The sequence below is a fragment of the Rhea americana genome, unplaced genomic scaffold (assembly GCF_003343005.1).
Source record: "Rhea americana isolate MKP2758 unplaced genomic scaffold, rheAme1 scaffold_51, whole genome shotgun sequence".
Taxonomy (NCBI): Eukaryota; Metazoa; Chordata; class Aves; order Rheiformes; family Rheidae; genus Rhea; species Rhea americana.
Genome location: NW_028186657.1, coordinates 1,806,740 through 1,832,805, shown reverse-complemented (window position 1 = coordinate 1,832,805; position 26,066 = coordinate 1,806,740). Strand labels below are relative to the sequence as shown.

General features: G+C 40.8%; 1 protein-coding gene across 1 annotated transcript in view; it reads left to right on the top strand.

The window, feature by feature from the left end:
• HTR4 (5-hydroxytryptamine receptor 4) overlaps positions 1-26,066 on the top strand; it is a 93,260-nt gene that overhangs the window by 9,905 nt on the left and 57,289 nt on the right. The window contains exons 2-3 of the mRNA XM_085317839.1: positions 13,236-13,361; positions 15,900-16,100. Coding sequence (XP_085173965.1) covers positions 13,236-13,361; positions 15,900-16,100 — 327 coding nt within the window. The remainder of the gene's footprint in view (positions 1-13,235; positions 13,362-15,899; positions 16,101-26,066) is intronic.

Sequence of the window (26,066 nt, the reverse complement as noted above, 5' to 3'; positions counted from 1 at the left end):
GCTTTCCAGTGCTCCCAAAGGTTTAATACACCCAGTATCTGTCTGTTTTACAATGTGAGTTCACAGCCTGCGTGCTATCCCCCTGGGAATACTGGGTCACCACTCAAGCATGTGCCAGATAGATGTAAAAGCAGACTCCAACAATTATAGTCTTGAGCAGGAGCATGTCCTGATGGTTCTGAGTTATTTTAAAAGTCAGTTTCAGAAGTCAAGTATGTGTAAACAAATTACTTCACTGAGTCTCCAGTTCCCTAGCCTAATCTGAAAAATTACCAGAGCTCCCAATTGGCTCCTAGAGCTCAGATGCTATTTTTTCCATTTCCTTATCTACAGATGAGTATCAATTGACATTTAGTTTCTGCTCAACTTTGTGTTAAAGGCCAGAACCTAAACCCACAAATACTACTTGTTTCCAAAGCCTTTCTACAGTAAGACCCGTTGGGCTCTGGTGATGAGGCAGCTCATTGCTCACTGTAATTAGATTAGCATGGAGGCTCTCCAGGGCTTGCTGCTCTCTTGAACCTCCTGAGAGCTCTGAGGTCTTATCTGTAACATACTCTCTATCAGCTCAACAGGGAGTGTAACAGGAGAATACATATATCCCATAAAAGGAGAAGATAGGCAGGAAGGACTTGGTTCAAGCTAATTTAGACAAGAAATCTCAGGACTGATTGCTCCAAGAGGCAAAGGAGCTGCCCAAAAGTTATTTGATATATCTGAGCAGACTTAACCAGAGTCTTGGGTATTTGGAGCACTAGTGCAAGCAGAGGATATCACAAAAGTCCAGATTTTCAGGCACTGTGTGGAAAAGAGACATAGTGGAAGAAGCAAAGGCTTTTCCCTTTCCAGACTTTGCCAGAGAAGCTTCTCTGGAGCTTGGGTATCAAGATATGAAGCCTCCTTCTCACTGGTACAGTTTCTTGGAAAATAAACTGTCTTATTTCTTTGGGGATTAATTGGCTTTTATAGCACTTTGGGCCAYGCTGAAGTGGAAGAATGCAGTTTATCTCTGTTTCCAAGCATCTAGGATGGATTTGGTCCCATTATTGCCATTAGTTGCAATTTCCAGTTTTATGGGCTATAATGGGAATGTGATTCTCAGGCAGAGTTGGCAGCTACAATGAAACATGCGTTTTTTATTTCTTGTAATTCAGCTACTGTTCAATATGCTTTCCCAAGCCCAGCTGATCTGGGTCTAGTCCAATGAAGGCACCTAGTGTTTTTGTATTGCTTATAACTTTTCCTGTCAGCCATGCTCAGGGCTCTTGTTAATGCTGCCTCCTTGAAGCAATGTGAGGATCTGTTTAAAATTAGTCTTGATGATGCATTGTAAAACAGAAGTTTTCATCAAAGCTAAAAGCTATAAACTGATTTAGCTAACACTGTCCTGCACCTGAAATGCCCATTAAAGTTTAAATAGCCAGAAAATTAATCACAAAATTGGTGCAATTGCTAACATTAACTTTCAGTACTCACCCTCAGTTAAAAAGCACTATGCCGGCTCTTCAGAAGCCTAGTGGCTTCTAAGATAATTCTTGATTCACAGGTTTTCAACACTTTCTGATTGGCAGGTCCTGTAAAGTTTCCAATGGCTTTGCAGGCACCTAAGCAATGAATTTAAGCACAGTGACAACTGATTTCCCTTTTTACCTCTGACTGAGCAGTCTGAATAGCTGAGACCTGCCAGGGATCTGCAGATCCCAGGTTGGAAACCAGTCTCCCTGCTCTAAAATAGAACAAATTACCCATGAATGCAAATGATTGTTCATAACCTTTTGTCTTTCTTGAGCCTTTGCCTCTTTTCTTAGTCTGCCCCTTCTCCAACACTTCAACAGCAATAGCATTGTGTTTGCAGTGTCATTTTCCTGGTGCGTCTAAGATGGTGGTTGCAGATACCTCTGATTTTTCCCTGATCTTTATATATAGCCCTCTGTGATACAGCTGACATGCCCAGTCCTCCCTTCTATTGGCTTTTAAACCCTCAATCTGCTCCTCTGTTTCTGATCTATTTTATCACATTTCAGCTCTTCAGATCTTCACCTCTAGGCAATAGCAATTAACTTCCAGTAGGGCTCCTAATTTGTCTTCCATTTTGATACACAGTTTACTAGCTTATATTCCATTCTGAAGGACTTCGCATCTGATGTTGCTCACTCTTGAGTGAGGATGTCGTTTATTAAGCAGTGTCATTGTGTAGTTATTGGCTTTATTACCTATGTTTTCCTCTTGTATTTTACTTTTCTTCTTTTTTTTTTCTTTTATTCTTCACAGTTCTTGGAGCAGGTTCCTCAGTCTGTGGCAGAGAAAATTATAGASCTGTGACACTCAGCATATTAGGGTATAATTTATTTGCAAGTGGTCAGTTGTCAAACTAAAACAAAATTTTAAAATCAGTCTGTAGTGAGTGAATTGAGAGGCAGCAGCTGCCTCCCATTTATGCATCAAAYACCAATTTCTTAAATTTGTTTTAATTCATACTTTGAGTCAAAAACCTAAGTTTTTCTGAATGATTAYCTGAAGGTTAGAGGACAATTTGTGACTGGGTAGACTACACTGATGTCACCAAGTAACCTGTAGGTCATTGCACTCCCTTGCATAAGAGGTACCTCCATTTGCATTGCTCTGTTCTCCAGGAATATTTTTTTTTCTATGAATTTCCATCAAGGGTTTCTGCAGACAAGCACTGTCAGACACTGCTCCTGGAAGCTCTTGCAYGTGCTAATCAAAGGAAATCACAAATGAGCAAACACAGAGTTTCTTAGGCAAGGTGCAGTGAAATGTGCCAATAGTGACTCCCAGGTGGGATCTGGGTTGCATCTTTGCTGAGTGCTTTCACTTATCATCTACAAAGTGGTCCCAACTGTCTGTTTTTTTTCACTTAGGCTTGACTGTCCTACAGTTTGCCCAGGCTGACATCTTTATTTAAACTGAGACATTTAATAAGGCTTTTGTGGAGTATATTTGGAACATGCACTTAGCTGAGGACATAGAAGGAGGTTTAAATAAAACAAGAGATTTAAGTGGTCCATTCTATATTCAAGGATTTTCCATGTCTTTGCTGAGAAAGGACAGCTATCTGGAGCCTAAACGTAAAAGCAAGATTCATACATAATGAATTGATGGATGAATACTCTGAGAGTGGGAGATTTCAGGCTACAACCTCTAGAATTAGCATTTCCAAACTGATCATTATGGTAAAGCGTAATTTAAAGTAGCAGAGCAGGAAATGCATGACTTCTCAAAAAAATACTTTTTGCCTTTCTAACTGATTCGTTCTGTGTCAGAATACAGCCAGCTGATTGGACATTTCAGAAACTGTGTCGCTAGTGGAGTGACTAAAGAGAAACTCAATTCCATAGGGAAACCAGTCAGTCGGTCAAATATTTCAAGGTGCACTCACCACGAATGCTACCATTCTGTGCTTTAAGAAAGCTCATAYGTTATCTTCAAAAAGAAGTAAAAGTACGTCCTGTAATGCCTGTACGGCCTTGTAATGAACGAGATGTGAACTGATTTCCTTGTGGCTGAGAGTCTAGAGGGGTAACTTAAATAAAATTTATTCCCCAAATCAATGTATTATCTTGTCTCTATCGAGTCTTCCATTTGCAGGAGTAACAGCAAGAACCTCTTTCATTCCACATGATTCTCAAAACTGTTAAACTCTRCAGGAAACGTTATATACCCTATAGTTGCAGTTGTCTTTCATTGTCCAAGGTGTAAACAAGTGGTGAGAAAAGTAACACAGTCTGGATTTTTTAATATACGGGATGATGGCAGGGCACGTCCACCAGCCTTAACTGTCTGCCTGTCATTTAATATTAATTCCCTAAATGCAAACATTGCTTACAAGGCAGAGCAGGACTTTCATGCTTTTTGATTTTAAATTCTTACAGCACATTTGCAGGCTTTCAGCAAAGATGTAAACAAAGGTTTTCCTGGTTCAAAAATGAGACCTCAGTACTAGAGCCTGAGATATCCCTCTGTGCATGTGTAATAGAAAGTAATAATCATGATGTTACTTTTATGTCTCTATACAAGTGAAATTATTATACGTGATATCTAAATTATGAACCTTTTTGGTCTAAAGTAATTACTAGACTTTTTCTTCAACATTTATGGAATATAGAAGTGATATGAATGACAATGTGAATGCTGCTGGGAAAATAAGGTGTTGCATTAAATCGGATCTCCTAAGCATAGCTATGTCGTATTTGTCACTTGAATGTAGAGCCTGCTCTGTTGAAAACTTATATGTGACATGCAATAGGCAATAACTACTTATCTGGAAAATACAGAATAATCACATTATTCAGATAGCAGGTTTATTTTCTTGTTCTTTCATCATCTTCTATTCTTTATTAGACTGACATATATGGTTTGGTAGATGCATTGCGCTTAGTTCTGAAAAGCAACTCTAATTAGGAACTGATCAGGACATTTTTGATTAAAGGCATGTTTGATCTTTAGTTTATTCAGCATTTACAAAGGAGAAATGATTGTAACAACATCCCTGCTGCACTTTGTAGTGTATACAGAAAAGGAGTGACATGACTGATGAGAAAGTGTTTGACACAACATAGTGCTTAAATTCCTACCCATGCTAAACCAGAAGTTTGATTTTTCATAACTTTAGTGTATTTGGTAACCTCATTAAAACGAGGGGACCTGGCATACCCAGAAAGTATTGTTATGTTTATGTGGAAATAAAAGGAGAATATTCAGCATAAAAAGGGGGCATTGGTAGTCAAGTTTGAAAACGAGGAAGTGTATTGTAAGGAGCAAACTCCAGTGCCAAGATCCTGCAAACTCCAGGTAAATGTGTAGGATTGTTGCATGTGTTGTGCAGTGCTTTGCACCCGACATCTCCTATGGCAGTTGTTAGTGGATCTGAAAGAGAAGTACCGAGAGTAATAGTAGCAGTTGCACTTCCTTCTTGTAAACACCATGATCTTGATCTAAAGTTAATTTCATAAGTTAATTTTAGCTTATATTTTAGGTGACAGTCTAATGGTTTTTAAGGATTGTATTTACATGCGCAAGTGTTACGGGAGTATCGTTTCGTATGTGGGTGTAAATTATGTAATACTTATCTGTTACTTGAGAAGGAGCAGAGCCAAGATGTTCATCCTTCATTTTATAAAAAGCAGGAACAGATCTGACTTCTAGACTCTGCTATAACTTCCCTACTGGGGGAAAGGCCTTAAAATGYAGGCACTGCCCCGAGACTCCTTAGATCTGTATTGGTTTCCGAGTGCTGTTACACATTTCCTATACAACTTTGCAAACTACTCTCTCTCTCAAGGTCTCAGACCTTTATCTCCATGATGAAGATCATGATGAAGGATCAAATTTCAATCCCACATGTAACTGTTAAGTAGAAAGAGCAGGAGCTTCTGCTGATGTAAACTGAGGAAACTCCACAGACAGGAAGGAAGCTCATTTTCCCTACGATTGTTACTCAGAGCATCTGGAGTCTTGACTGGCGACCTGAGTCTGAGTCGTCTCAAAGCCCGGAATGAATGCAGAGCTGGTGCCAGACCCCCGGGCCATTGCTCTGACCCACATTCAGCATTACAAAGTCTCCTGAGGAACAGCAGGCAGGTGGCATTTCCAGCACACACTTGCTCTCCGAATGGAGAGAGCATTCCTAGCACATATCTGATTGACTACRCATCCCACACAGAGCAATTTTTAAAACATTTTAATAGCCTGTCTTCTTTGCTTGTTCTTGACAATTCATTTTMATCAGTATTATCAGCTATTTAAACACTTAACTCTGTTAAGCACTGTAGCATTTGGCATTTAGGAGGTATGCAGAGTAGGGTTGTGATATCAGCRATGCTATCAGTAATTTTGACCATGAGGAGCCGGCCAAAATCCTCATGTCGTAGCTTGKGAGAATGCTTCCTAGCAGTGCTGAGCTGGCTGGGTCTCAGCATCAGCCCTTTGCMCATAGAAGCAATGGTCTGACTAGAGCTACTGTTTGCACTAGTGTGGGGGGTTTTAAGTCCCACAGCACAAGTGGAAGCAAGTCAGATTGCAGAACTTTTCTGAGGTTCAGACTTACACTTTACCACTGGTAAAATGGTATTCCCCTGCCATGCAATTTATTTAGTAAAAAATAATTCACTCAATTAAACTAACAGTACAATGGAGTTATTTTGATGCATGAAATGGAGTTTGTGGCTTGTCAATAGTTTAATTAATCTTGATCTGTTTCTAACRCAGAGATGAAGTAGGTAATTGGTTTGAATTTGTTAGAATTGGTCCTGCTATCTGCACAGTCTGAAGTGGAGCAGCACAAGCAGTGTAACATTTAAATGCATTAAAAGAAATGATACACTGATGGATTAATGCTGACTTCTGATTAATATTTTTAGGTGACAGTAGAGAAGAATATGGTAACAGCTGGAAAAACATAGATCAAATAATTTCTTCCGCATTGTCATGTTTCTATACAGAGATGCACGTTGTTAAATTGATTCATAAAGGAACATACTTGATTTTTAACTGTTTATCAAGCAACTTCTGATTTTATCCCTAGAAGTAATCAGGRGCAGTGGGGAGGAGAAGAGGAAAATTACATCTTATTTGTGGTTAAAGACCTACATGGAATACCATGACACTGGCAGTAACAGACTGAAAAGCCATGAATTGGTTGAAAACAGAGTGGAGCAACTCCCCCACACATTCCCCGTGCACTTTGAGGCCCCTCTTAAATTGAGAAGAACTCTTTTCTAGGCCAACCTGATAAAACTCATCCCCTAAGCTTCTATTCCTCTTCAGTGAGGATTACACAAGCACCTCATATTAAGGACCCTGCTACATCGCTGGGATGCTCTGGACACCTCTGTGAGCAGAATTATTCCCTCCAGTTTAGAAGTGGCTCTCTGACCAGGCAGGAGTCCTTTTTATTAGCTACTCTCCTCTATACCCTAAAGAGAAGTTTTTTTATTGTGCTTTCTTTCTCTCTCTTTTGCTCCTATGTAAACCTTCTTAGATATCATCTCTTGTCTTCTCCTGGCCCGAGTACCCCATGTTGCGCAGGATGGGGCCAGAGCCTGGCTGCATGCTCACCTGCCCCCAGCCCAAACCCAGGAGTGTCAGGGAGCCCAGTCCRCTCTCAGTGCTGAACTATTTATTAGCGATTGTATCACACTGCAACAGTGGGGAGATTATGATGTGACATACATAAGGAAAACCCAAGGTGGAATGTACCTGGTCTTACTGACATGGCTGATCTGTGTGGTTTAATTGCTGCATAAAATATGCAAAAGCACTTGAGGTCATTTAGAAAAGTTGAGGTGTTTACAGGAAAGTAGAAATTGAGCTTGAAAAAAATAATTACACTTTTATTTGATAATAGTAATGACTACAYAGACAAGCCTTTTAAATGCCTCCATATGTGGGTTTTGAACATTCATTCCTCATCAGCTTTTCACCTTTTTCCTTAAGTGATTTCTATATTCCTACTAACCAACAATCATTCTGTCTGAATCTCATTTCCTCATAATAGAAAACCCATCAATCTCTGCTTTCTTAAACAGGGAAGCATGSTTGGAAGCTAAAGTGTTCAGGTTTGATCAAAGATGTTATGCAAACCATTGATTTTAATTTACAGCAATATCTACTTCTTTCATTATTAACAGCTTTGAATTACTGRGCCTGAATAATTAACAAATATTCCTACTTGATGATAGATTATTCAAAAGGCAGATGTACAGAAGTATAACGCAGATGAACATGCTTCCTGTACTCCTGGTGATGCACATGTCTATTGGACRTTCCCCAATGGAGCAATAGAACATGGCATGAAAGAAAAACTCTGGAGAGATCTCCCAAGCTCTCTTAAATGCTTCCAAAAATATMATCATAGCAAATGCTCCACAGATGAGCATGCAAGGGCATGTTTGTGACCTACCTATCYTCACTTTCTTTTTTTCTGCTAACCTCCTTGTTAAAAACAGTAGATCAAAATCTCTCAGTCAGTGTCTTTTAGAGATTTGCAGGACTGTGTCTGTCTATTGCTGAAGCATCCCTCAGTTTTCAAGCAGGGCAAGATCTTGCAAAAAGTGGCTCAGTGCTGATCTCCTTTGGCATTTACAGAGATTGTTTTGACCAGTGAAATTCAAAATCTCTGTGCACCAAAGACCTGGATTGGGGAATACTCTTTAGTGCCTGTTCAGTTGCACAGATTGTTGCAGTTGAGGGGGTTGGGAGAGGTGGAGGTCTCTGTCTCAACAAGGAAACGTGTTCACACAGGAAGGTGTCTASAAGCACAAGGACAGAGCCCTTTCACCTCCTGTTATGGTCTCTGTCCTTCCCTTGAGAAAAAATGAGAGGAAAACATCTGGGAGTCTTACAAAAGGAGACAGCCAACACCTCCCTTGCAAAGACRGATCTCCCGTCCACCCAGAAACACAACCCTGCACTCTGAATGTCTGTTTAGTTGGGTGTCCTCTCCCATCTGAAATTCAGTATCAGTCTCCCATGCCAAAGGACAAAACTTGRTGAGTGATGACTTCAGAGTTATAACTTCTCAGCTGTAAGAATCTTTTTTTWCTCAGAGCCTGTGAGAGAAGGGAGCAGAAAATCCTGCAGCTAATAAAGAGGATAGAGGTGTTTGCAGCTATTTCTGTCCCAGCTGCACAGTAAAAAATCATGATTCCTTTCCACCTCCAGACCCTTTTCTCTGGCATCCACTAAGCTCCCTCCTCCCCCAAGACCTGCAGAATGACCTGTGTAAATCACCACAGGAAGAGTGTGGATTAAAAAGTCAGCAACACACAGGAAACACCCAGTTTTCCACCACTACATCATGCAGCTGTCTAGTATTTGGCTGCTTTCAAGGCTGTATAAAGAGTAGCTGAGGGTAAATCTTCACAAAAATGATCCAACACTAGTGAGGGAGAACTGATGTGAAGAGCTGATCATGCCTACCTTGAGCACTGGTGCCTGGGGAGAGGCTCATCCTTCAGGTGGCAATAGCAGATGGTAGCTTTGATATTTGTCTAGGTTTCTCAAACAGGGAGATGAGCAGACAGTTTAGTTCACCCAGGTGTTTATTACATGTTGGTTTGATTACTGTGAACCTTTCACGTCTGAGTGCAAAACAATTTTGCCTTTAGAGCAGAGCAGCTCTCTGATTTGACAGGTCAAATCAAAATGCTTCATTCCTCTTAAACTCCCTCTGTGGGATTACAGCCAGTCTGAGAGACCCCATCCAAAGCTGGGGTGGGGTGAGGATTTCTCAGCAGGCAGCCTCGAAGTCACAGAGCTACCCCCAGACAAGACCCAGCAGGCTTGGCTGCCAGATCTCCCTCCCAAGGCACTCCATGGTGGAGCGACAAGCCCTATGCGTGGACCATAAACAGTTCATACCCTCCTGGCAGGGCCTGGGGACAGGGAAGTTGTCTCTCTCCCTCTGTACTTGCTGCAGAGTAGAAGATGCAAGGTRCTCAAATACCATGGTGATGAGTATTGTTTAGGAAAAGCAGGACAGGCAAAGCTAGATAAAACAAAATATAAATCTAACTCTCTACTTAGCTCTATATAAATGAAACCATCATCATCCTCATTACCCCTAAGACAGCATGTRTGTGCTGCCATGCTCGCTCAGAAGGAAAAGGAATATCTTTTATGGGGAGCTATTCGGTGTAGTTTGACATTTTGTTTCACAGATGCAGTCATGGAGCAATGTTAGTCTTTTATGAAGGCTCCATTTAGATAGGTGCAATTACAGATCTGTAATCAAGGTGCCTTTGATCATGGCGTTCCCATTGTTTGGGGAGGCTTTTCATCCCCCCCGCCATGTACCCAGCTAGGTGGCTGGTGGCTGAGACTTGCCTTTGAAGTTGTTTCTTTCCTTTTTCCTTTTTCCCTTTTCCTTTTAATTTTYGTGGGGTCTTCTGGTGATGAACATTATTAATGAAGGCTCTGACAATCAGTTTTGTTCAAAATGCTTATGTTTGGCAAGTGCCTAACCTTCCTCAGCTTTGCAAGAGCCAGCTGCACAAGGAGGGCAAACAGTGGGCTGAGAGCAGTCCGTGCTGTTCCAGTAGAGGAATATTACCGTGTGCTTCCTGCTCTGCTTAATGCACATGGGAGGRAACAGGCTCTTGGCTTTGCTGCAGTACAGATTCATGTTTCACTAGCTCCCAGCTTCCTGCCTCCTAATATCTGAGGAAAAGGACTTTGTTTCTGGAAKGAGATCATTCAGGTCAGGTGTAAGTGGAGATGGACAGGACAGCAAGTGAGAGAATTTGTGGAGGGGAGAAGTGACACCATTTCCTAGGACCAGCCATGTGTCCAGTGACCGATTCTGTAGAGTAGATTGGGATTCTGGTGCCAGCATGAGGGATTAGATCTCAATTTCCTTTGAGAAAGGTTTTTGAGGTTTCTGAGGAAAGAGTCTTTATCTGCAATTTGGAGTGGCCACTGGCGATCAAGGAGCAYAGAAACAGATGTCATTTGCTTGGTTTGAATTTAGCATGTTATTACTAGTCATAAGAGGAAAGCTGTGAGAGATGCTCTGGGAATTCAAAAAACAGAAGAGAAAGAAGACAAAACCCCTGACTCACAGACCCTTGGAAGATGAGGGAGCATACAAGGGAASTGTTAGTATATGCATGTAGGCATTTCATTTTCTGCAGGCCACTGTCAGAGGTAGAATGATGAAGGAGACAGACTTTTGATTGATGTGGCTTCTCTTATATCAAATGTGAGAAAGTGACTAAACCAATGTAGGAAAATTGAAGACAACAATGTCAGTATAATTGCAATAACTGCAGAAATGAAACCCACTCATTTCAGTAACTGTCCAAGAGTAAGCCAAGGCTATGGGAAGCAGAGCTCTCAATAAATACCGTGAAACACACATTTAGTTTTGGCAAAGACTTGTTGACATTCCTGAATGGATGAAAGAATTTGTTCAGAGCTACCAGCTGTTCAAAAGGCATGTGGGTACTTCTTGGGGCCTTAATTGCCCTCACTGAAGTCATGTTAAGCTCAGTAGACAGGTCTTTCTAATTAAGTGCAAACTCTTTTAAGATGCTGAATAAAACCCACTCTTGACTTTGCCTTTCTCCTATCTCAGCATCCATAATTGGCTTTCAGAAAAGAAGTGACCTGCTGAATGCAAACYCATGGCCAAATCTGACCTATTCAACATAGCACCAGCAACCTTTCTGCATTAAGCAAAGACTGATATTAGCAATGAAAACTATTAGGGTAAAAAAAGAAGTTGTGCCTTTGCCATCTCTGCTGGACTATTCCGTTTAATGCAAGACAAAGACTSCTTACTCACTGGGCCCCTTTTGCCCTCAGCCACATAGATCCCCTCTCCTGGTATGCAGGTAGTATTCCCTTCCCCCACTTCCAGAGGGATATGTGGCTGACACAGCTCCTTCAGGGCCATTGTCCACTTTGCATGAAAGTTATGACACTCCTGGTTTGAACAGATGAAATTATGTGGAATTATGTGTGTGTGCTCTCACAGGGGAGAAAGCACTGTACACGGCATAGAGACATACATTTGTGAAGCTAGGATATGCATTTGCCTCTGCATTATAGCCTAATTACACTTGTTTTTGAACCTGCCTATATCTGCCTGGTGCCTTATGTTTCTGTGGAATGACTGTGAGGTCAGGGCATCTCCTTTCCTCTTATTTGTTCGTGAGCATCCTCATCCGTCTGGGGGAATCTACACAGCAGCTGGATGCATTTTTTTCTTTTTGTAAAACATTAAAAATCAAGAAACTCCTAAGACACTGTAGATGCTCAAGCAGAGCAGGCCAGTTGCCCCCTCACCACCATGCAGAACCTCAGCAGGCTCAAGCCTGATCCACTAATTCAACTGGCAGCAAACACGAAGGTCATCCTCAAAGTGCCATCCCTTTTCAGTACAAAAATGGATGTTCTGCAATGCAAGTTTAGAGGGAAGTCAGTCATTAGAAGCTTATTAAAATGGTACAGGAATCAATGTCAGAACTTCTGCAGAGTTTCTAATCTTTTCTTGCTTTTGCCAAAATCAGGAGAATTCAATGAGCTGAAGTGTAACAGTCTGGAATATATTTAGTAAATAAAAACTGACCCKAGAGGAAGTCAAACAAACAAATGAGACTAAATCAGAAAACCATTTCAGTGTTTCAATTATCTGAAAGATCTCACATTAATCCTGGCTGCTGAATACCAACTCCATACACTGTGAAGAAATTTCCCTGCTGAATCAGTGTCGAGTGATGCTCTTAATGTCAGTTTATCTCTAGTCACACTTGGTAWTATGAACAAACACCCGTTCTCATCTGTCTAATGTAATACTTGAAGTTAYACAGACAGGTGAAAGTTTGGGATGACTTTTGTTGTGGATACATAACTTCAAATAGCCTAAAAGTTGCTCAAAAAAATTTCACAATAAAACCAATTTTATGAGAAATTGAATGCTGTTTATTGCATACTATTTACTACCTTCCTGTCTTGCAGTCTTCAAAATGGAAAAAGTTTTTTTCATAACGTTTAACAAAATATTTTTGGAAACACAAACTTAAAATATGTCAAATATTGTATTTTTACGTTCTTCTTCCTTTTTCTTTCTTATTCTCATTAACTGAAGGAAATTACTAATATCATGGTAGGCGGAGATTGGGTATTTCTTTTTCATTTTTTTTTCTTTTCCTTTGCCCAATGCTGAAAAAGTTACTAAGTAGAAAAGAAATGCCACACTTCCTCTCACTTCACATTTACACAGTGAAGAGAAGAGGGAACAAGGGAAAAGATTATACAGAAAAAAAAAGAAAATAAAATCAAAATGCTTCTGTATAGAAAATACCATTATTTACTGGAGTGAAAAGTGAATGAAAACATTTTCATCCAGAGGTACTTCAGTGGAAGGGACTTTCAGAAAACAGTGCACACCTGTTTAGTTATCTTCAGCACTCTAAAACGAGCTCCTTCTCGGTATTCATCAGTTTATCCAACAGTGGGGCAACAGATATTGCAGATATTCTTCATGTGTAGCCTTTCTGGTGATGGACACAACTCTCAGCTTTTCCYATAAATGTGAAATCTGCACTGTTAAATGCTGCTGAGATTTGGTGGAGACGCTTTCTCGCTGGGATGGGATGGAGGACGTTGCTGTTGCGCGTGCTGGAACGTATGCACCCGCATGGTGCCCTTCACGCTGCGGCTGGCAGTTCCCCTCCAGACTCCTTTGCATTTTCTTTTCTTGTGCTCCCCAGTTCGAGTGAGGGCTTCGGCGTAGCGGAGAAGATCGTGCTGCTCACCTTTATCTCAGCGGTTATACTCATGGCCATCCTGGGGAACCTGCTGGTGATGGTGGCCGTGTGCAGGGACAGGCAGCTCAGGTGAGCCCCCCCGCYGCCCAGCCCGGTCCTTTCCCACAGCAGGGACTTATGGGGCAGGACCACCCAAAATGCCCTGCAAAATGCCCCCTGCATGCAACTGAGTTCACACACCACTGCGACGGAGAACAGTCTCTCTCCTCTGCCCTCTGCAGCCGTTAGCGTCACGGCACCGCCAGGCTTTCACGCTGTTCTCAATTTGTCCGGATTCAGATTTGTATTATGGGAGTGTGATCATTTTAGTATMCATCCACCACATTTTTAGCACTCCCAAGATCAAAAACAGATAAATAGTGAAAAATAGAGCCAAGCAGGAATTCTATGGAGAAGCAGGTTGGCCCCTGTCCCTTTTCCTTTCTCATTTCAAACTGTCTTTCTAACAAGCCCATCAGTAAAACACACAGATCAAGAACCTGTTACAATTAGTGTGTCCCACTGCCACAGCTTGGTAGGTGTTCCCAGTGACTTTCAGGGGGCCGTTAGCAAAATTCCTGTCTCAGGGCAGTTGCTGCTAACTGTGGGATTTGTCAGACAAGCCTCAAGAACAGTGTGAGATATTCAACAGCCTTCGGTTGTATTCTGCGTGGGATTCTTAATGGATTTAATTTTATTTTAATGTTATGATTTAAAAAGTGCTCTTCAAGTTAAAATTATAACTGCAGTCTAGAGTCTTCTCAGTGTTTTCTGGAAGGATTTTCTCAATTTATAAGTTAAAATAAAATCCTCCTCCTCCACCCCAAACTCTCCACACGTCCCAAAGGCCTGCAATGAGAAGGTGATGGGCTGCACTTGCATCCAGGCATGCAAGGCAGCGATGGGCCAGTGAGGCACCAGCTCCTCATGGTATAGCCCAGGTGAGTCCAGCAAACACAATACAGCCTGGTCTGGAGAGCCTGACTTGGGACCCTGGAACAGTACAAAGAGAAAGACATGGTGTGCAAGCCAAGTCCTGCTTCTGTGGCTAGTCCTGCTCCTGTTCTGGAGCTAGCTTTGGCACTGCTGCACAGGAACACACGCCACAGTGGAGGCAAATGCTCCTGGAGCCATGGGAGATGTGTGGTCTGGCCTTAAAAATCCTTTTGAACAGTTGTGTGTCTTACAGCAATTGCACATGGCCCTTAGTGCTCAGATTTCTTCTGACCCATCCCACACTGGTTCTCCCACTACTTTTTGACCTTCACCAGTGGCCTGACTGTTTCCCAGTCCTGCACCTCCACTCAGCACTGCCAAGGAGCAGATTTTGGCTTATCACCAGTCTTTTTTCAACTATAGTCACTCAGGCAAAAATTGAAAAAAAGGAGTAGTCTTTAACATGGTGGTAATAAGTTTTATTACACCCTGTTGATTTCCTTATACTGCAGTATACCTAATAGTAGCACAGCTACAAAGAGCAAAATACAAGTTATCTGTGTGGGCTTTGTCACAATGGTGAAGGCTATAAGACAATAAGTTTAATGAGATGTGTGCTGTGACTGGGCAGGAGTACATTAGCCAGATATTTCCTATCCTGGAATCAGCACATGGGAACCTACTTTCCYATATAACCATCAGGTTTTGAGCTCTTTCTGACACCAGCAAAGGAGCTTTAAATAGACTGTATGTTGCACAGGGAGCCATGCAAAGTGTACCATAGGAAAAGTCACTTTTTCAGTTGTCTTCCACACTGATTTAGAGCACCCCCTGACTTACTTCCCATTGCTACACTTATATCTGACTACCTAGTCCTCCACCACAGGTATTGTAGGTGTTGACCCATCGCCAGAAGTCTGGGGAAACTTACTACTTTACCCCATAGACCCAACAATGCCCATTGGCTGTAAGTGAAGAAGTTTCTCTAGAACCACAGTGACATTTCTTGGCTGTGAATTGAAATCTGCTGCTGATTGCTAAAGCCTACTGAGAGAATCACAACTTAGCAGGATGAAAAAAAAAAAAAAGGAAAGGGGCATGTTTGAAACKCTCTTACTCCTGGAGACAAAGGATGATCATCCTTTGTCCTTTCCCACTCTTTTGGAAGAGAATGACTTGAAAGAGAGATAGTCTGGCCATTTCCATTGATGGAGCACTAGTAGGATACACAAGGCCTCAAAGCACTGTGCAGTGTGCAAGGAAAACACTTTTGTTTTCTCAACAGATTTAACCTCAATCTGCATGGGAGGAGGAACTCTCTGAGGGCTCACTTTCATGAGGAGTTTGTATCTGAACTTCTGTTGTCCATCTTTGAAAATGCAAGCTGTGAGGCTGAGCCAGTCAGGAGCTAAATGGCCAAAGTGCCGCTTTGCTGATGCCAAGGCCTGTGAGCACCTATTACCCCTCCTGTATGAGCAGAGAGATGCATTATGTAGGGAACACGGTGGATGTTTGGCTTTCAAACTAGGAATGAGCTAGAGGTGGCTATATAAGGTGAGGAGTACATTAGAGAGGACTTTGTAGTATAATAGAGTGAATTAGACCCCATCACAGATGGAAATCTCTGTCCATTTAYAGAGGATGCTGCTTTGAAAATGTTCCACCATAATTTTATCATCATYTATCTTGCAGGAAAATCAAGACCAATTATTTCATTGTTTCACTTGCCTTTGCGGACCTGCTGGTATCTGTACTGGTGATGCCATTTGGAGCCATTGAGTTGGTTCAGGACAACTGGATCTATGGAGAGATGTTCTGCCTGGTCCGAACATCCCTAGATGTTTTGCTCACCACAGCATCAATCCTTCATCTATGCTGCATTTCACTGGACAGGTATGAATAGAAGAACATAGGAAATGACAGTATAATAGTATAATAATTTGCTTTTAAATTTCTTCAATGTTGTTACTTATCAATAGTAGCTGAAGAGCAAATACAAACCTACTGGGTTCTGTATAGCAATAGAGCTCTCTTGGTAGCTGTTTTTTGAGGGACGTCTCTGGTACTCGTCAGTGTAGGAAGACTTTGAAAAGAACAGGATTTATATTGATAGAATGAGCCAGATTCTCAAACTGGCATAGTTCTGTTTGCATTATTGATCCAATGTGGCAGAATTTCTTCTTCAAAATAAAGATGTGCTGAAACATGGATCCACAGAAAAGATTGCAACTATCATGGAAAGAGATGCATCAGGCACAGGACACTGTTTTAGCAGAACAGCTATTCTCCTTGAGAAAGTCAGGTGTTATTCACTGTGAGTGGCTGGAGAGAAGACCTGACTGGTGTACGACTTGATGTGCTATGTCATACCTCAGGTACTAAAACACTAAATTATCTGTCTTTCTCTTTTCCAAAAATATTGGATRTATCTTATAAGTGCTATCAGAACTGCTCTTCCTGTAGTTAACAGCCACATATCCAGATGAAAACTCGTATTACTAAAAGATACATTTTGACACATATTACTAGATTATTCTCTATTACTAGAGAAAAATATGAACAGCAATCCCCCAGTTTTTAGAGGTTGTTTCTCTAAGACATTCATTTATATGTCGACCCTAGTGAAAGCTAATAAGGAGGTAAGTAGAGGTGGTGAAAAAGGTGAATAGGCTTTATGGGAAATTTAAACATTTTTCTTCTCTTTTAAACTTTTCTTGCAATATCAAAATGAAGCCAAAATCCTAAAGAATTTATTAGTTATCCTAATAAGCAATATTTAGAGCTTTCAGCTGAGTTCTGTGGAGAGTTTTCAATACCTTTAAAAATACTGTTGCTCAGTATGACTTACGTGGCTAAAATAACCATAATCATTCTCATCATCTTGACAACAGATATTTAAATAGCATCTTTCATTYAAAGATTCTGTACCCAGCCAGACCTCAAAAGATACCTTGATTAAATTCTGCATTGACTGGCAGAATTCCTTTGCTGTGGGATACAGGGCCACCACCAAATATATAGCGTATCCAGATAGAAGCTGATGGGCGATGGCTACAGCATGTTTCCTTATCTGGAAGTTTATACGGCTGGAACATGAAYAGGAAACTCATTATCTTAAAAACATTGACCAATTGCCACTTTGAGCCAATTATCAGTAAAGCAGATGTTAGGCATTGTGCACTGGGAGTAGAATTGTTATATAAAATGTTGGAGTTGGTTAGATTCTCCACATTCTTAATTAAGCACAGGAGGGTTTTGTAGACAAGGGAACATGAAGGGAAGATGCTGTTTCCTCCCCAGCCCTTGACCCCAGTCCTTCTCAGATGCAGGAAGCTGCTCTGATGTGGTTTCTGCTGTGGGACAGCCTGACCTGTGGGTCCAGCTCCCTCCTGGATGCGGAGGCTGGGATTAGTGGCAAGCGTTTCTCTCCCTGCTGCCAGTATCACAGCAGAGGTGTTGAAGCCAGTCTTGGTTCTACTGCTGTCAAAATTGCTYGAAGTTAATGTTTTAGGGATGCAGAACAGAGATCACAGTTTTATACAAGAAGATTTTTGTGTCCTTTTCAWAGAGATTAATTCACTTCGGCCTCCCTGAAGTTGGCTATTGTTTCAAACCTTCTCTGCAAGTAGGACAAAAAGGACTTTTAACAGCTTGGGTGGAGAGGAAGCTTRGGTGGAGAGATGGATATAAAATAGTGGATCCATTTTCATGTAAAAAGAAAGTTAAAAATACCTTTTAAATCCACTTTTTTTTATCCTTTTGAATCTGACACGACCTTAYTGTGACTGTGCTGGCAGCAACACTTCCAGGTGTGTTCTGATCTGAGGTCACCCCTAGAGAAGGTCAAGGAGACCATTTCAATCTTTGCTTCTGTGATAAAGATGAAAAGTGAAAATATCAAACCTCAGTCACATTTAATAGACTAAAAGTACAAAATTTTTCTAAATTCCACCTATTCCTTAAACCTTTTGAGAATTCTTTAAATTCTCTTCCTTTTTCAAACTGAACTCAAAATGTTGTGTTATTCCTAGTGCAKATTAAATAAAATGTAGGTATCTGACAGCACTTAATGACTTGATAGAGTAACTAGTCTGTAATCCAGATGAGCAGTGTACCCAGCACATGCTGTYAACAGAAGATTTAACAGGCTGGAAAAGTCACCTAATTTCTAACTGCCATGCTAAAGCTTTCTTTCGGGGCTTGGACTATAGGCTTTCTGAGCTTACCTGTCACCAACTTGGGCAAACATTGAGATTTGAAAAGGCTTCCAGATAATTTGATTTTTGCAGTATTCTGCAGTCATCTCCAAGCAACTTTTCAGGTCAGCTCACTCTGATATGAATAAAAGCAACATCTCTCTCATCTGCAGATCCTCACAGATAAGCTTTAAAGGCTGTTGGCAGAAACTTGAGTCTCTAACAACTTTTTGTTTGTTTTGAGGTTGCTTTTATCCCCAGTGAGGATTCCCAAAACAGTGGTTACAGCACAGAGTAGGTGGGAAAATAGCAGTGGATAGCCCAGAGAAGATAATAGGGTACATAAGTGCCAAGGTTTCTGTCCAGGGCAGCATGACTCAGCCCATCATCTAGCCTCTCTCTGTCACTACTGCCAAACCAGTTCTGACAAGTGGGTTTTGGAGGAGCACAGACTATGTCCTGGCATCTCACGGAGCCTATTTTGTTCTGAGCAACACTTGACAGCACTGCTTCCTTCACAGTACTTTATTTCATTTATGCTAGCTGTTGCCCTGCTGTTCATTCAAACTTCAGGGGCGAGAGTGTTTTTTCTAGCTTGTGTTTTTTCTGTGATTCATACATCTCCTGCCTTCTGTTTTATTTCAGGGCATATATCTTTTTCTTTTTCTTTTCTTTTTTTTTTTTTTTTTTTTTTTTTTTTCTGGGTTATTGTACTCAGGATTCAATTTGGGTTGCATGAAAAGACCTTTGTGTGATAATATCTTGTATCTATTTTCAAGACTGCCTCTGAAAAAGCACATTCAGGATTTAATTCTCAAAGGCAATTGGCAAGGTCTTCAGAAAATCTCAAGAAATAACCAGATGAACTGGAAGAACTGATTTTACCAGTCAGACACAAGGAGCAAATTACTGCAGAGACCCTGCAGATACTCTCAGTCTCATCTCAAAACATACTTGTACAAGGTATCAGAGGTTCCTCAGGGTTCACTGAATCCAAATTTTTCTGTCACTGGGTACACTTTTTCATCATTGTTTTGCTATTCTAAAATGAAAGAAATGTTTAACCTCAAATTATTTATTAATTTATTGCATGTTTTATGCATGCCTATGCATTCTTTATGCCTATGCAATAAGTTGCGTTGAATATAAATAGAGCAAGAAACTATGACAGAGTCTGCAAATACTGTTAACCTCTCAGGAATAGCAATTTTTTCTTCCAGGACAGAGTTTTGCAATACAATTAGGTCTCAAAATGTTGGGAAAAAGAGAAACAAACAGATAAATCCTAAGTGTCTGTAGGCTTGGGCTGAGATAGACTTGAACGAATAGAGGTCTAGGCCAGAGATCTCTTTGAACAGCTGTTCCTACCTAAATGCAAGACATAATGGCTTACCTACCCTGGAGTCAGACAGGGAGAGGGAAACATCCCAGGCAGTCAGTGTTCAAAATATGTACAGCTTTCTTGGTGAATGCCAACATCTCCAGTCGGACTAGGAAGTGTGGTGGATCAGRTGTGGTTCCTGAGAGGCAGGTGGGACATTCCCCTCTAGGTGGGTGTGGAAAAGCAGTGACCCTGCATATTTACTAGCTGAGGTCCCCGAATGCTCACTGCAAGGAGCCCCGCAGCACAGAGGACACAGCACTCGTTTCATCTGTGGGTGATAAAACTCCCTTTCTTTTTTCCTCGGCTGAGGGAGGAGGCCACAAAACATCTCACTGGGCACAAATTGGCAAGACCAGCCGCTGATCTCCCAGCAGGTACAGAGCGGGGTGAAACAGTGGAGGAGTTCAAGCAAGAACTACATGCTATGAGCTGGCAAGACACGTCAGGCACCTCTGTCTCTCAGCACACTGCACTACTTCACCACATCCTCTGTGCTGCCTCGGCTGTGTCCCAGACAGCTAAGCTCCCCTCCAAGCCTACATTTCTGATGGGCATTAGGTATGTTTGCCTGCAGTGTTAAAAACATTTGCAATTTGCTGTATAACATGCAACATAACAGACCTAGCTGGGTGTTTGTATATTCAAAACTAATCTTAATAGAATTCAAACACAACCACATAATCATTGCTAAATTAAGGCTAAAGCAAAGCAGATGTATCCGAAGAGTGTTGGAGCACTAGAGTGACAGATGCTCATTGTGCCATTTACAAACATTAATTAACATTAATGTACTGTTCAGCTATCAAATTAACACAATCCCTTGAGATGAATGATGTTTCAGAGCCTTAAGTTTCCTAACAATCTGAGAAATCTGCACTATGCAGCAGAACTGCTTCTGTAAGGAGTCCCTGTCTCTGAGGGAGGCAGATTTTCTCCATTTCGGGAACATGGATGTGAGAGCATTCATGGGAATGGCAAAGTTTCCCTGCTCACTRTGGCTGCTCCCTCGCTTTTTCAGATGCTCTATCATATCTATCACTGTTTTATGGGTGACAAAGYTGAGGCACAGGAAGATCAAATGGCTAGCCCAGGTAGGAAACYTCTGTCGCACTGGGACATACTATCTTTCTCAAGGACAGGCAGAAAGCAGCTGAGTCCRACGGTGCTTAGCAAAACATCTGGTAGCTGGCTAGCAGGGGAAGTATTATTAGTGAAGAGACTTATTAGGTTTAAATATCTATCAGTCAGTAATGATTAGGCACTCGGCAACCTGATTATATGACACAAATTCCAGGTTTCATTTTGCATCAGGCCATAAATCCCCTGCACCCTTTTCAGCTAAAAAGGCATTTTGTCACTTACAGCACACAGTTGCTTAAATAGTGCAGCACGACACCAGCAGGGAAAGGGAGCTGAGCAAGGATAAACCGAGAGCCCGTCCCAAGACCGAGACATGACACGCAGCGGTAGAGTAGTCCATGTCAGCACTCTGCGCTCTGTCACTTCCAGCAAGAAAACTAACACAGGATTGCAGACTTCAGGTTGAGAGTCGTAAGAAAAATAACAGAGCAGATGGTCATGGCACAGCCTGAGGGAAGCACTGTCCTTTATTAATCTTTACAAACCCTCTAGAAATATGGTAATTTATTTTGCCACTGTTGCTGCCAATAAGCCCCTCACGCACATGCACCAACCCACACAGGGACTATAAAGGAGTCTTCTATCTCCATTTGGCAGCATACATTTGTTTGTATTACTAGCTAAATTTATCCAGTTCCAATTAACTGTTCTCTTTAGCATTTTTCTCCGTGTAATTATCTCAACACCAGCAGGCCATTGTTTTTCTAATAAGAATTTAATTTTGTTAGATATAATAATTTTAAGACTTTTTTATTCTTGACCAGCAATGCATAACCTTCGTTTATTTGGCACAGTTAGAGACTATAGCTTATGTGCTTTGTGGAGAAAAGGAAAAGAGAAAGAGTTGTTCTCTCCRAAGAAGGTAACAATCTGGTTATTTGGAGGCCAGATTCTACTTTCACTGAAATATCAGCAAAGTGCTGTTTTGATTTTACATAGGCACRAATAAGCTGAGACTCTAGTTCCTTAGACTTCCCAAGATTGTCAGGGTTCAGCTGAAGACTTYGAACCAGTCAGGTTTTATTGAAGAGAGGACAAGTGTGCAAAACCATGTTCAAATTTGCTTTTGTAGAGCACATCAGAATAGAGCTCCAAAAAGACAAGCAAGRGGATTTTCTGAATTAGCCGAATTATTATATAACATCTGTCCTRCAAAAAGAAGCTTTTCTCTTCTAAAATAAAAGTACTCATCACTCACAACAGTTTTCCCAYAGTACAGTTCAGTATCTTCAGTATCTGAGTTGGTGGCCTTAAGGAAGGCAGCTCATAAACAGAGAGTTTCCCAGGAATTTAGCCTTATCCTAGATATTGGGTTAACAGGACAGAGTCATCTGTGATGAAACTTAGTTGAGTTTTATTGCCTCCTGTTGCAGTACATTGTCCTGCGGTTCTTTAGGAACCAGATACAAAGCATTCCCACCTTCGTGTCCAAAGGGTGTTTCAGCAGACACTGCAGACACTCCTGGGTTTCTGGACTCCTGCACACAGCCTGTATGGCTGTGCATGTTGCACCCTAACTTTGAGAAAGAACAAATAAAACCCAATTCTCCCACCCTCTCATTTTCTTTTTCTAGATTCTTTCAGAGGTTAAAAAATTATTCAGTATGAATGGTCAGTAAATTTTCCTCAGCTTATTTTGGCCCCAGTGAGGATAAAAAACATATGGCATACATATAATATATATGCACAAGATGGGTGCTTATTTGTGTGTCTGTGATATATTAGGGTCTTCTTTCAGGTTAGCGTCTACATACCCATAGCTCAAACAAAATTATATTGCAAACCAGGGAGATATTTTAAGTTTTCTCTAAGGGCAAGGAATTATCTAGCACAGTCGAGTAATTATGTTTCTGTAATGCTGAAAAAGCAAGGGGAGAGATGTGATTTGGTCAAAGCATGGCTGATTGAGACAAGAGCTCAGGATTTCTGGACTGCTCTCTGGGGACATGCYGAGGGCAGCTCTCCCCCTGACACAGATTTGGTGAGGAACGCAAACATCATCTACACTAGAGGGTCATAACTGACCACAATGCTTGACTTTTTGTGTGTTTGAGGCTCTCCCATGTGATTCTGGCAGCACTCATGGTGATAGATATAGGAATAGGGAGGAAATTGCCCCACAGATTGTGGCGCTGAACCACTGAACCTTGAGCATTTGTTTATAGCTTTCATGAGCATGGTAGAGGTGCACCTACCACGCTTTAGAATTATTAAGGCTATGTGCATATCAGATGAGGTTCATTTTGGGGAATCARTCATCTCCATACTAACAAATCCCCATGGTTTGTATCACTGGAACTTCCACTGAAAGACCTGGAAGAGTCACGTACATGTTCCTCAAGGCAGAGTGTGGCCACTGCACTATTATTTCTTGGAGCCACAACATGACTGCTGGCAGATCACAAATCCTTGGTATGAAATCCGTCCACGATGGAACTCAACAGACTTCAGTAAGGCCATAAGAACTATGGCTTTGTCCTTTTGGGCTATCTATAAAATGTTAACTCTTGATTCAGCCACATGTGGCAAAGTATCTGTCATGGGTAAGGAAGAGTATTTYAATAACCTTTACTTTATGGAGCAATTTGGAAGATCTACTGCTGCAGAAAGGGACTCTTGTATTTCCCCTTCAGTTAAGAATGTTATAATAGAAGCAGAAGGAAGGATGYGTTTTGCATCATCTATTCTGCTTTGGGTAACAGGGAAGTTAACATTTTCAGGGAAATGCAGAAAGATGGATTTTGGCTAATAATAGTAAGAGTTAATATTTAATTAAACTTGGACATAATATTAATCATGTATATGTATTACATTTTATATTCATCCATCACGTTGTCATACCAGTATGTAATAGATGTTCTTTATGAGCACAGGAAAACAACTCTAGCTTGAAAGGAAGCAGAACCATAATAGCATAAGAAAATGTCGTTATTTCAGCCTTTGACTAGAACTATTGATAATCTTAGAGATATAATTACTTTTCTCTCAGTGAATAAATAGCTGTTTAAATGCTCAAACCATCACATACATCAAATCGTCAGCTACTGCAAAAATCGGTGCGACTTCAATGACTTCTGTTAACATATACAAATTTCTATTATCTGACTCTCGGGGCCATTGAATAGAAGTCCTGCTGAGCTATGGAAAAGCAAAGTGCATACTTCTCTGCCTCACTTGCCATCAGCAAAATTGTCACCCACGTTCTGATTGCAGAACCTTATTATGGATAACGATGTAGAGGCAGAAGGAACCCAGCTCGGCTTTCTGAATACAAGGGAAGTGCATGGTAGCAGCAGCTAGGAAAAAAAAATCTTTTGACATGTAAGTGGAGGAAAATTGCTGCTGAATCACTAGGAGGGAAGAAATACAAGAGCTTAAAATGTCATTTTTACAGGCATAATTTTTACTCTTAATGGTCTTTAATAGCATGTACAAGTCAATGTAATGCTGTCAGCTGCAGCAGAGGTAGAAGTACAGAAATGTAGTAACTCAAACTACTTGGAAGAATTATTTCCTGGCTGTTGTTAATTAGCAATGTATTGTGTTTTTACTTTACTATTTTCAGATTCAACTCATGAAAAGGTAACTGGAGTCTTGGTCTTTCTCTCTCATGTATTTATTGAATTTCTACTTTTGCCCTTTCTGCAAATAAATGCAATCTCTTGACACTTGCAGTAACTTGCTATCAGGCATTCCACAGGAATCCTATGATGTCCAGCACTGGATAGCACCTTCCAAGAGCTTTCTCTCAGATAATAAACAAATTAATACTCCAGATATATCTCCYCAGTGTTTAGAGTCACAAGAGCTGTCGCACATAATGCAAAGAGAACACCATCTGTCCTAATAAGCAGTTACCGAAAATATGTGTTTGAATTCAAAGGTCAGCTTATTTCCSAAGAGAGAGAAATATGGAGAACAGGGGGAAATCCAAACTCAATAAGCTGTAGTAAACACAAGACAAGGTTATACAAACACATTGTGGCTGTTGTGAGATAGGTAGTTATCAAAGGAACAGAGAAATATTTATTCTATTTTCTCAAGTCATTAAGATATTAAAATCAGTTCATGATGATCCTTGTCTCACAGAATCAGAATAATTTAGTTTGGAAAGGACCTCTGGAGGTCTCTGATCCAACTCTTTGCTCAAAGCAGGGCCAAACTCACTGTTAAATCCATCTTCAGTCAGATCAGGTTGCTCAGGATCATATCCACTTGTTTTGAATATCTTCAAGGATGGAGACCCTCACTTTATCACTTCAGTGGAACAGGAGAACATTTACACCGAGCACTCATTTGAGTCTAGATCCAGTCAAGGCAAGGACCAAAACTAAGTATTTCCTGCTACTGTAAATTATTCAGAATCTTATTCTCCCTTGTACTGCCAGAGTGATGTTAGGGCCATATCAGTAAAAACAGGAATCAGCTTCACAGATTGTCATGGTTGTTAGCATTGATGCCACAAAGGGAACATTTCAGATAATTCTGTAAAAGAATAATCATTGTCAAGTACACAATGTCTTTGAAAGTGAAACTTGAGAAGAACRTACTGATTTTCATGCATACACATATACACAAAACCAGAAGAGAATGTGGAAATGATCAAATTGAAATAGCTCAATTCAGCATTTTTCCCCTGTGACATTTTGAGACTTCTGTTTCAATAAGATTTTTTTTAAATGCTTTCTTTTGACATTTTGATTTTATTTCAACCCTTTATGTGAAATGTGCAATCTTATTTTAGCAAAATAAAGCAGTTCAGTTGACTCCACAAGATTTAAAAAGAAATCCTCAATGAAATTTGGAAATTCTTAGATTTTTCTGTCTCTTTAGCACAGGCTAATGTTTTCAGTTCCCAGTCAGATCTTGATGTAATAAACTGTGCAACTGAAGGACATTTTACACATACATTCTGTGTGCATCTGTATATATGTTGTTTTAATGTGCTACTAGCACTTAGGATATTCTCACAGGCTACTCCCTTAAGTTAGTGGTTCAGTTTTAGTAGATCTTTGCTAATTTAGTGTCTCTATCTTATGATCCTACGACCTCATAAGACAGATGTTTATAGGCACTCTGCAGTGAGGCTGTCTTCCCTCTCGCCACTTACACATAAGTTTTGGTGCAAGATGTTACTCA